Source organism: Aptenodytes patagonicus, chromosome 22 (assembly GCF_965638725.1).
Source record: "Aptenodytes patagonicus chromosome 22, bAptPat1.pri.cur, whole genome shotgun sequence".
In the NCBI taxonomy this organism is placed as follows: Eukaryota; Metazoa; Chordata; class Aves; order Sphenisciformes; family Spheniscidae; genus Aptenodytes; species Aptenodytes patagonicus.
The window spans coordinates 5,440,588-5,452,385 of NC_134970.1; the positions used below are offsets into that span (position 1 = coordinate 5,440,588).

General features: G+C 59.5%; 1 protein-coding gene across 1 annotated transcript; it reads right to left on the reverse strand.

Moving 5' to 3' along the window:
* Positions 1-2,071: 2,071 nt before the first annotated feature.
* FGD2 (FYVE, RhoGEF and PH domain containing 2) lies at positions 2,072-11,591 on the reverse strand. Its single transcript, XM_076358166.1, has 16 exons — positions 11,085-11,591; positions 8,730-9,006; positions 7,975-8,055; positions 7,318-7,466; positions 6,756-6,912; positions 6,498-6,636; positions 5,877-5,935; positions 5,331-5,477; positions 4,820-4,912; positions 4,422-4,501; positions 4,312-4,342; positions 4,079-4,171; positions 3,727-3,852; positions 3,367-3,513; positions 2,830-2,973; positions 2,072-2,745 (listed from the first exon to the last, which is right to left on the reverse strand). Exons 1-16 carry the CDS (start codon positions 11,312-11,314, stop codon positions 2,515-2,517), a joined length of 2,184 nt encoding a protein of 727 aa, XP_076214281.1. The 5' UTR covers positions 11,315-11,591; the 3' UTR covers positions 2,072-2,514.
* Positions 11,592-11,798: the final 207 nt, after the last annotated feature.

Here is an 11,798-nt window from a genome sequence, read left to right on the forward strand (position 1 = left end):
TGAGGGGTGGCCCGGCCCCCGCCGTAGCCGCGGCGCGCGGGTTTCACAATGTATTTTGGTCAGTGCTTACAAGAAGAGGCCGCAGGGAGGGCTGCGGCGGGGGGGGATTCCAGTAAATGGCCTCCGAGCCTTCCTCATTCTCGAGAATAGGAAACTGCGCGACTTCTCCACGGGGTTTCACTTTCTGCACGGGGAGGCGAGAGGCCGAACTGCTCCGCTTGACCATCGCTGCGACGCAGCCAGGGGACCGAAAAAACACCGGAAGAGAAAAATTCATCAGTGCGTTTGCTGCACGTCTTGGGTGCAAAAATTTCCTTTTTTTTTTTTTCCTGGGAAAGCAGAGCGGGGGAATTGCGAAACCCCGTGAGTTAGGTCTCCCACCAGCCTGTTTTCGGGGATGCTCGGGGCAGCCGAGCGATGCTGTATCCCAGCCAGCCGTCTTTGGGGATGGCATGACGCCGAGGCCGTGGCAGTAACCTGTCCCGGTGCCCCATCACCTCCTCCATCCCTCGGCAGCCTCTCTTCCCCAGCGGCCCCTTTCCCCCGGCGCACGTGGATGCTGCAGCGGGGCAGCGGTCCCCAAGGGCGGCTGGGGGCCGGGAGGGGGGTGGGCAGGAGCTGGTAAAAATAGCACCCAGGTGCCCTCTGCCCCAGAAGCGATTTCTCGTTGGGTAAACAGGAAATCTATTCTTAGGCCCATTCATGAGCCGCTGGCTGACGGCAGCTCCCTGCTCTGGGCTTGTTTTGTTCCTCGTTGACACAGGGGTGACGCCGAGGCGGAAGGCCACCACGTAGAACCTTCCAGCCCTGCGGGCTTCCCCTTGCTGGCTCTTTCCCCCTCGGCAACACCCTGCGTTCCCTGGCTTTTCCAGGGGTGCTGGGGTTTCCCCTTCATGTGAGGCGATGGTGGAAGGTGAGGGCGGTTTTGGGGTGTCTCTGGAAACCCCCCTGCTGTTTGCTTCTGGGCTCAGCTCCGTGCTGGGTGGCACCCCGAGGGGCAATTGCTTTGGCAGAGCTCTCCTCCCAGCCTCTAGCTCCTCTCTCCCTTCCTGGATGGAATCTCTTAAGTTGGAGGAGATAAAGCCACCATGGTTTGCCCTTTCCTGGGATGAGCTGAGCTGGGTAGATTGAGGAAGGAGGAAGATGCTCACAGCTTTTTCCTGGCTCCCCGAAGCCCCCCAGAGCGGCGATGGCTGCGGTTCATCGTTGCTCCCCATCCTTTCCCCGATACTGCCATATCTGGCTCCAACTCGCTTCCCTTCCCGCTCTCCGTGGATCCGCTTAGCCCATGACACCCCTGGGCCCTGCCCGAGGCTGCTGTGGCTTCTGGCTGCTGGGCTGGAGCTGCCACGTGATGCAGGTGCAGGCAGAAATCCCTGCCTGCTGGGGACAGCCTTCCCTGCCTGCTGGGGACAGTGGGCTCCCCCAGCTGCCTGCATGGGGCTCCCGCATCCCATGGCTCAGAAGTGGCAACTTCTGCCTGGGCAACATTTTTGGGGAGCTAAAGTCGATACAGAGAGAGAAACTTGGGGCTGCAGCCTGCAGCGCTGGGTGAAACGACCGGCATCGTTACGCTGACGACGGAGAGGGGAATTCTCCCGTGTCTCCCCAGCAACGCTGCCCTGCGCCGGCGTGGCAGCACCACCTGTGTGGACCCAGCCTTGTCCCAGAGCATTTCCCCCCCCAGGAAACGAGTGACCGAGAGAGGTCCAAGGGTGGAAGGCGCTTGTGGGGAGGATGGGGTGCAGGGAAAGCCTGGGATGGGCAGGAGTGCAGGCTGGCTCAGCGACGCAGACTGGGGGTGGCTGTGGTTAAGGGGTACCCCCACACCATGGGACTGCAGCAGCGTAAGGCCAGGATCGGTTGGGACCGATCAGGACAGGCTGGGAGAGGGACATCCTAAACCCAGCACTAGGGTCCCTGCGCCAGGTGAGGGTGAGCTACAAGCTGGGTCTCTGCAGCGTGTCAGATCAGGGCTGGTTACAGATAAGGCGATGTGGGGCCCCAGTGACAATCCTACGGGGAGCTCTGGAAAATACACCCCCCAAAAAGGCACCTTGGACTCCACACGGGGGTTGCAGGGAGGATTTATCACGGCAGTCCCAATTCCACAGATGCTTTCACAAAACTAGGCACCCCCCCTGCACCATCCACCGCCGGGGCCAGGCTCGGAGGAAGGCTGAGGCATTGCTGCCCTCGGGCGGCAGCCGGCGGCACGGCACAGCGGGCCGGGGCCAGGCTGGCTGCAGGGGCGCAGGCTCCCCAAAACCCCCTGGCTCTCCTTCCACCTCGCGGCTCAGGTACCTCCATCGTCTCCGTCCAGTGCAGAGAGCAAGGAGGGAGGGGAAGGGGGATCCGGCTTGTCCGTGTGGTGGCAAACGTGCTGCTGCCTTGCCCTTTTTGTGACAAAAACCCAAAGCGCGGAGAGGTCGAGGAGCTGCCCGAGGCTGGCCGCGAGCAGGACGGGCAGAGGGAGGTTTCACCCAGCAGGCAGCCCAGGAGGTGGGCACGGCCTCATTCTGCTTCGTCGCAGGAGTCCGCATCCTCGCCCTCCTCCGCATACGTGATCCCCGCGGCGGAGCGCGCCATGGCCCTCATCCAGCGCCGTTTCAGCTCCTCGGTGTCGGCCACAAAGGTGTAGACCTGCCGGGACTGCGCCAGCTGGAAGAGGTGGCGGGAATCGCCCTGGGGCAGGTCCCTCACCTGGTAGCCCAGCAGCGGGATGGAGGTGTGTGCTCGGGCGTCCTGCCAAGAGCGGAGACAGCGGTGGGAGGCAGGGGACGGGCACACTGGGCTGTCCCTTGCAGATGGAGGCAAGCCCGGCCTTACCTGGGGGGCCGCGTAGATGTACAGCACGAGGGGATCATCCTGCGGGATCACGAACCAGCCCCGCGTGCCCCCCTTGCCGTTCTTGTCCAGCAGCTGCAGGGAACTGCACAGCAAACTCCTGCCTGATACCTCTGCAGCTCCTTTCTGCCAAAAAAACAGCAAACAAATCCCTAAATATCCTGTGCCGGAGGCAGAAAGGGCACCGAGCGAAGGTCATTTCCTGGGAAATTCCCTGCCTGCTCCACACCCCCCCCCCAAAGCGGGGGCAGGTGAGGGGTGGTCCTGGCTGTGAGGGTCCTGCTGAGATCCCTGGATGCCTGGTCCCAAGGCTGACAGAGCGGGAGGGAGGGGGCTTAGCACATCCACCAGCCTCGCAATTAGCAGGCACCCTCTGACTGCTGCGGGAGTGACTCCCACCCCTCCTGCTGCAGGCGGGTGGCTGGGCTGTGACAGTGAGGCTGGGGACCAGGGTGGGTGGCAGAGCTGAGAGCAAGAGGGATAGAGGACCAGGACACGGGGAGGACAGGCAGAGCTCACCTCCAGGATGCCTTTGGGCTTCCCCTCCCGGTCCTCGAGCACCACATGGCCCGTCAGGAAGACATAACACTCCTGGCACACGCGGTTCAGGCGGTTCCCATCATACTGTAGCTCAGCCTTGTAGTCAGAGCAGCGAGCGCACACCACCTACAACCACCAGACAGGGATGCCGGTGAGACTGGGGCAGGGCTGGGGGATCCCAGGGACAACTCCAGGAGGAGCTGAGGGGCAGGAGCAGCCCTGAGCCTGCTGGGGAACCTGGGGAAAGCAGTACAAGGTGTAGGAGAGGTGCAGTCCTGCCCCAGCGGCCACCTGAGCAGGCCAGGAGGGAGGGAAGAGAGGGGGGACGGGGTGACTCACGTATCCACAAGCTCGACAGTGGTGTCTCCGGCGCATGATGGCATTGAAGGGCTCCTTGCAGCGCATGCACATGGTCACCAGGTTGTCCCGCACCCACTGTGGGGCTCGGCGGCCCAGCTCCTCTGTCTGGGGGTGGGAGACGGCATCGCTGGGGCTGGCTAGCCGTGGTCCAGGTGGTCCCAGCCCCTCTGCTCTCACCTTTCTCCTCCCCAGCCCTTCCCCCTGTCTGCAGCCTTCCCCCCCAGCTCTGTTTAGCTAGGGAAACTGAGGCACAGCAAGGTGGGCTCTCCCTGAGCTTCCGTGCAAGGGGGTGCTGGAGGCAGGCAAGGCATGGGGAGGGCAGGGGGGTTACCTTCAACGCAGGGGTGCCTGTCTCCAGCCCATGTACCGCTGTCTTAAAGGTCTCACTCCTCTTCTCCTTCCTGTCAATGGCATCTCGGAAGGCCTAGAGGGGAAGGCAGGGCTGGAGGGGCAGTTGGGGGGGCTGCCCCTGACACAGGCAGCGGGGGATCAGCCTGGTTTGAGGCCCAGGCATCCAATCTGGGGTGACTGAGATGTGCCACCTCTCCCAGCACTCAGTGGTACCTCGATCCAGGCGTTCATCTCCTCCTCAGACCTGGTACAAAATGGGAGATGAATGAGCTGGCGTCCCTCCGCCTCGAGAGGGTCTGCAGGACTGTCGCCCTTCCCCTTACCTAGCTTGCAGCTCCAGCGTCCGCTGCTTTCCTGAGACCAGAAAGGTGTGAGGGAACTGTGTGTCGTTCAGCTCCCGCACCTGAGAGAGACCGAAGAAAGGATGTGGAGCAGCTGAACCCACATGCAGCACACAGGGACCTTCCTCCGTGATGTGGGGGACAGGGAAGGGTACAAGCCCTTCGGCCCCTCAAATCCTACATGCACGAGGTTGCACTGCAACCTCACAGGATCAGAGCGTATCAACCATTCCTCCTCATCCACAAAGTCACCCCTGACTCCAGCTCTTCCCTCCTTTCCGAGGAAGTGTGGGGCAGCGGCCACATTACACCCCAGAGCAGGGTGCATTTTAGGGGAGCCAGGGTCTGGGGGAAGCACAAAGACAAGGTGCCTGTCTGACCTTCATGCCGTCCACATTGATGCGGAGGTGGACCTGGAACTCAGCGCCCACCTGGATGACCTTGGGCACGCAGTACAGCAGCATGTTGTTGAACTGGGCAGGGGGGAGGAGGAAGAGGAGAGGATTGGTTGGAGCCCAGCACCTGCCTGCTCAGAGCTGGGGGCTTCCCCGAGATCTAGGGTCCTTCACTCCCCTGGGGCTGAGCTGGTCCTTGGGAAGAATCCAGCCTAAAAAGTGACTGCTGCTGCCCCAGCCCTCTCCCACCCTGCAAAGGCAAAGCACTCCTGGAGTGTGACATCCCCCAAGGGCTGCCGTGCCCAGGGGACGAGCAGGTTCCCAACCACGTCCTATACAGGGTGCCCTGCACCGAGGGGCTCAAACCCCCCAGCTCTGAATTCATCCCCTCTGTGTAGAGATGACCCAGCAACACCCCGTCCAGGCTGTGCTGCCCCTCTCCCCATTCCTATCCTATCTGCTCCCTGCCCCTTCCCCTGGGCACCCCAGCTCCCACCAGGAACAGGTACTTCTCCGATGTGCTGTTGTTGCGGGTGGAGACTTTTTGGATTGGCCCCTCCTTGATCAGCTCGTTGGAGGGATCCACGATGTCGTCCTCGAGGCCCAGCCGCTGATAGACTGCCCAGAGGTTCTGCAGCCGTTTCTGGGGGAGGCAGAGGGACCTGTTTCTGTGGGGAGCTGAGCAGCCACAACCTTGTCACCCCTAGGTCCCCTCCATCCCCACCTCCCACGCCAGCTGCTGAGTACCGGGAGAGGTGGCACAGCTCTCTCACCCCAGACTGATCTTTGAGAGTAGCTCCCAGCCTCAAAACAGCCGGTCACATCACAGCTGATGTTGTAGACATGACTTCCCCAGGCTCGGGGCGACAGGAACAGGCATTAAGAGCAGGGTCTAACCTCCTCTGCTGAACCCACAGTGCTCCTGTCCCATTCAGGGCAGGGCTGTGCTCCACTGAGTCAAACGGCAATGAGGCCACGAGGAAATCTGGCAAATCACCGTGCCGTGAGCTGCAAAGCACTGCCAGCTGGGACAGGCACTCACCATCTCAGCGATAGCTGCATTTGAGTGCTTGGCCACCATAAAAATCATCTCCAGGGCCTCTGCAACGAGAAGAGAAAGAGAGGAGGGTTAAACACTTGCTAGGGAGCTGTGGGAGAAAACCCCCGAGTCTCTCCCTCATGGGGGAGCCACGCGTGTGGTGGCTGCTGCCCTCCCCTGGACACAACCTGAATGGCCCTGAACGCTGTGCAAGCGTCTGCGTCCGGCCGGACTGTGCGGTGTGGCATGGTCGGGTCCTGGGGGCACAGACAGCCGGCTCCTTTATCACTCCATCCCAGCAGGACTGGGAGCTGCTGTGATCTGTAGGGGTCTGATAGCTCCCCTGGTCACCGCAGGTCTCCCTGGGGGATGCCCTGGAGGGACCATCCTTATCCTGAAACACCACCCACCTTCCCCGCTGACCTCCATAGACCCTGAAAGGGCAGATTAATCCCTCTCTCTGCTAGAAAAGGGTCAGACTGAGAGGTTTATCCAAGGGCACAGGGCAGATGGTGAGAGAATCCAGGTATCCTGATGCCCGTGTACAACATCGGGGGTTGTTATTTCCCCTACAAACCCACCCTGCCACTCCCCACAGCGGGGAGAGCCAGACGGAGCCCTTACTCTCTGCATCATCCCGGTCTGGGGACTCGGGTGGCAGTTTTCGGACATAATCTTTCAGGAGGAGTTCATAGCGCGGAATCCTCTGCACAGGTTCCAGCATGTGGTGCTGCAGCGTTAGGTTAGCGCAGACCTTCCTCTTCTGGGGAGAGACACCGTGCACGGAGAGAGAAACAGTGACCAAGGCAGCTCCCACCCTCCGCTTGCGGGGAGATTTTGGGGAGCATTGCTGCGGTCCCCCACCCTGCTGTGCCCCATTACCTGGATGTCAGCAATGAGCTCCTGGAAGGGCGGGGATTTCTCTGACCAGACGGTGATGAGCTCCACGGCCTTGTCGAAGTTCTTTACATACTCACCGTACATCTTGAGGAACGGCGCAAGCTTCTGGATCACATCCCCGATCCGCGGGTTGCAGCTCCTGTGGGAGGGAACCGCAGACCGGCAGCTTCCTCAGTCCAGCGGGGCAGACAGACAGCAAGGGATAAAGTGAAGGGGCGGCTTGTGCACGGTGGAGGACGGAGGTTTTTACCACTGCTACATCCCCATACAACTTCCCGCTCTCCAGAACGGGAACGTCTCCAGCTTGCAGCCATCCTGGGCCGTTCATGCCTGGACACACCCCTAAATCACCTGAGATGTCACCCCCCTTTTCAGAAATACCCTGATGTGGGCTGGACCGTTTTAAGGAAGTGCTTTCCAGCACAAAGACATTTGGAGCAAAACAGGCTGAGCTCCCTGGTCCTGTTGGGAGACCAAATTCATCACCGCTCCCCCATTCTGGCACAGCAACCCAGGCGTCCTGCCCTCCCCTCCTGCAGCTCACCAATCCTCCATGCGCTTCTGCAGCTCTGGCAGGAAGAACTTGGCGTGGAACTGGTAGATGGAGGAGATGTTAGAGAAGATCATTTTCACCACCTCCTCTGGGACTGTCTTCCCATTTTTGGCTTCTTTCATCAACTCTGTATAGAATATCTGGAAGAAAGAAGGGGTGAATAAAAAGGGTCAGGAAGGGGCTCAAGGACCCCATTCCCTCCCTGAGACTGGCACATCACCCAGTGAAAATTCCTGACTCTGTGCAGGAGGGAAATCCCGGGCCCCAGGAGAGAAGCAGGAGGGATGGAAGGCTTTGCTGGGACAAAGGTGCTCCTTGGAGGTGTGGGGTGTAGGAAAGGCAAAGGCCAGACCCATTCTCTGGCCATGAAGACCAGCAGCCCAGCGTGGCTCTCATCTGTACAGCTTCATTCTCTCCAAAACCTCCAGGAAACAGTCCCTGGCCTGTGCATACCCTGAACTGAGCCCAGGCACTGCCACAGGGTCCAAGTCCAGGCCGAGGAGCACAGGAAAATTGGTGAGTGTGGAGCCGCGCCGTGGTCCTGCCTGGTTTGTCAGCATGGGGTGGCCGAGCTGTGCTGGTGGGGGTAGGCGGCAGCAGGGCTATCTCTTCCCAGACTTGCGTGGGCCCCTCTGCTCCCCAGCTCACCTGGTCGAGAAGATGGAGTCGGTTGACGTAAGCCTGCTCTGTCTCCAGTAGCTCCAGAGCGATTTTCTTTTCCTCTGGTTCCTGCATGGGGAGAAGGGCTCAATCTCGTGTGCTGCAACGCAAGCTTTCCCCACCAGCCCGAGGGGATGCAGCTCTGTTCCCCAGTGTTCACAGCCCACATCAAACTGGACCTCGTTCCAGGTGAGGGCAAAAGAAGGACCTCAACAAAGCATGTGGTAAAAACGAGGGTGAAAACAAAGCATTTTTGGGGCTGTCGGGAAGTCTGGCTCACGTCCTCCTAGATCAACCCCTTCTCTGTGCCTGTTTCTCCCTGAGCAATACAGGGCTAGCGATCCTGAGAAGCGGGGCAGGGTGGGGTGGGTTAACCCCATGGTCTGCAATTGCACCAAGGCCTCTGAATGCAGTCCTGCAGAAACGCGTCTGCAGTCAGCAAAGGGCAACACGAGGATGCCCTGGGATGGACCTGGCTGGGCCCACCTGTGCATCTGACCCCCAGGGCGTAGTTATATCAGAGCTGGAAGAGACAAGGTCTGCTTAGATCTATCTGACTATGGGGAATTTGTGCCTGAAGCATCAGGGAAGTTGCCACTTCTCTGTCACCCCACGCACCGGCCCTTGCAGGGCAGGAGACTTGCTCAGGTCTAGTAGAGACCTCAGCTCAGACCCAGCCCACGCGACTCCCTGCCTGAGCATGGGCACCTGCCACCCTCGCCTGAGCCGCCTCCAGAGCTTACCTTGCTGCCAGGCTCGAGGCCTGGGTCCTGCTGCCTCCTCCAGTTGTCCTCACTGATCTTGTGTCGGAAAGAACGTAGGCATTTGAAGCTGAGCCCCCGCTGACCCTGCTGTTCTTCCTCTTCCTCCCCCTCATTCTCCTGCTCCGCTTGGTGCCTGGCAGCCATCTGGGAGAGGCTTTGGCTGGCAGGGGACGCTGGAAGCTGCTGGGGCTGGCTGGTTGCAGGAGTAATCTGGCCGTGCGGAGCCTGCTTGTCCCACCAGGCAAATTTGCCAGCCCTGCCACGGAGGAATGGCGTGATCAGCTCACCCATTCCCCCAGCACAGCACGGCCGACGCAGCTCCCGGGCCCAGGTTAAAGCCACAGTCCTCAAGCGAAGGCGATAAGACACAGCAGCACCCCAGCGCTGATGCTGCTTTGCTCCACTACAACCCTGCTGATACAAACCAGGGTCCGAAAGCCCGTACATCCTCCAAGGGGGCCAGGATCCAGCCTCTCTTCTCCCAGTGCCTCCTGCTGATGTGGTCAGTCCCTGTCTTGATCTAGAAAAGCACGACTCTGCCATTTATCCCACCCACAGCCATTTAGTTCTCGAAGCGTAGCCCTGCCCTTTGTGGTGCTGGCACAGCTCTGGCTTTCTGCCTGCTGCCACCGTGGAGCCAAAGCGGGGAGCCAGCAGCCTTGGGCACGAGGCTTTAAAAGCCAAATAGCCAAGAGGAGGGCTTGTGTAGGTGGTTTTGCAGAAGGGTAGTTTTTTTGGTGGTTTTCTCTCTTCCCTTTTCTGGCAAAGACAAGGAAAACAGGTCCAGAGCAGGCATAGGGGAGAAGCCACACAGGGCACAGGCTGTGAAGTTGTCAGCAAGCGAGTTATCTGTCATCCGAGAGCTGGTCCCTGTGGTAAATTGCTCTGGGCAGAAACTGGAAAGACATCCACCTGCAGACAGGAGTGGGATGAGGAGGAGGGGAAAACTGGGACGAAACTGGACATAAAAGTGCAAAGTTGAGGATAGGAGATGACTTGAGTGGCAGACACTCATCTGAAGAGGATGACGGGTCCATCCCCACGCTGATAAGCACACATCTGTGAGCTCGGGAGTGCATCCACGGCCATGCACGCATCCCCTCCTGTCCATGGGGGCTGGCATAACACTTCACGTGACAGAGAGGCTTCATCCGTCCCTCCTGGTGCCTCCCAGACCTGTGCCAGCCTAAACCCACTGCCGAGATCTGACAGGGAGCTTCTCTCTTTCTATTTGCGCTGACTTGGGCTAAACTGTTTTCTGTTCCAGAAAACTCTTTTCCAGGTTCCCCAGGTTCCTCTGAAAGTCATAAGTTACTTTTATTTCCTCTAAATCAAACTCACGCTTCTTGATAAACAACAAGCGCATCACAGCAGCAAAATGGAGGCAGATCAAACACCACAAACTGTTCCAACACAACAACATCACAGGCCAAATTTCACCTGTGGGACCATGGGGACAACCACGCTGCTCCGGAGCCATCCAGAGCACAAAGACAGGGGCAAAGCACGCAGCGGAGATGCAGGCAAAGTTCCCGGAGCAGAAGGAAATCTCATGCCTGACCACCTTTAGGAAGTGCTGCAAAACTCATCTGCCCAACCACCCAGCCCCATTAAGGCTCACTGAGAACACCTCACTGATACAAGGAAAGGTAAGATTCAGTATCCCGATTCAACAGATGGGGAAAACTGAGGCACGGATCACAACGACGACTCACCCCAAACCTCAGAATTACTTCTACACCAGGGGCAAGGCAGATCCCCTTGCTCCGACCCTGGCACACGCTGTCTGTGGGTCCCAGCTCATGCTCCAAGTGAAGGCGCTGTTTTACAGGGCTGCCATGCAGCCCAAAAGGAACTTGCTCTCCCCCTTAACATGGTTCTTTCTCTTCCCTTTCCTAGGAGCCATATCATTGCAAACACTGGATAGTCTAATGCTGGTGCCCGAGGCTCAGATCCTCCCAGATGCTTGAGCAGTTAATTCCCAGTGAAGACCCCTGCCTACGTATTTGCAAACCAAACTCCTTTTCCCCAGCAGCAGGAGAAAAAGCCTTCACCAGCCAGGCTGACTGCAAAAGTGCTGTGCGCGGAGGGAACAAGCATGCCACAACCTAACCCTGAGCCAGGCACAGAAACCTCCAGCAAAGTCAGTCACATCCCACTGAGGTTTTCAGATTTCTGTCCATGACCTGCAGCAGGAGGAAGACACTAGGGCAGATCGCCTAGTCATCTTCTCCACGGCCTCCTAACCACCTCCACAGCGGGTTTCTTCTTTCCAAAACCCACGCCATGTGGAGCCCTAACACACCCACAGCGCCCAGGACGCTCCCTCCTTACCAGTGCTCTTCAAACACAGCCACCAGATTCAACACACTCCGTTGATTATCAGCCTCTCCCTCCATGGCACTGGCTGCACCGGCTGGGAACGGGTCTCGGGTGTGAAGGAGCTGCAGGGGCGGGTGCTGATGGCTGCGGCTCCCCTCTTCTCTTCCCCCTCTCTGCTTCGAGGTGTTTCTGGGACCCTGGATGTTGTTTAGGGAGGAGGATTTGCCCAAGGCGAAGACCATCTGCTGTCCTTCTTTCTGTGACAGGAGAGCTTGTCTCTGGGTTGGCCCCAAAAGGAAAAGGAAAGAGGAAGCGCAGCAGGTTGCGAGTAGGAGAAACGCTGAGAAAACACTGGGAACGTGTTCATTTTGGAGGGACCTTGCCGTGCGCCCCAAACTGGCGGCATAACCAAGCCCAGAGCAGCAGCAAGGACGGTGCAAGGGCCCAAGCTGGGCAGGAGGCCTGACCCGCTGCACGCGCCTGTCTGCTGGGAGCCCCCAGCAATGGGGTGGGCTGCGTCCCACCAGGCGTTGGGGCCCGGGGTGCCCCTCGCGGGCTGCGCGCGAGGTTGAACAGTCGTGCTGCTAGGAGGGGCCGTGCATGGCCTGGAAGGGACCTGCTGTGAAGGAGGGAGGGAACGGGTGAGAGGCTTGCCAGCCCTGCAGGCCCCACGGACAACCCCCCCCCCCCCCCGCGTCTCCTGCTGGAGCCGACCCTCTGGGGAGA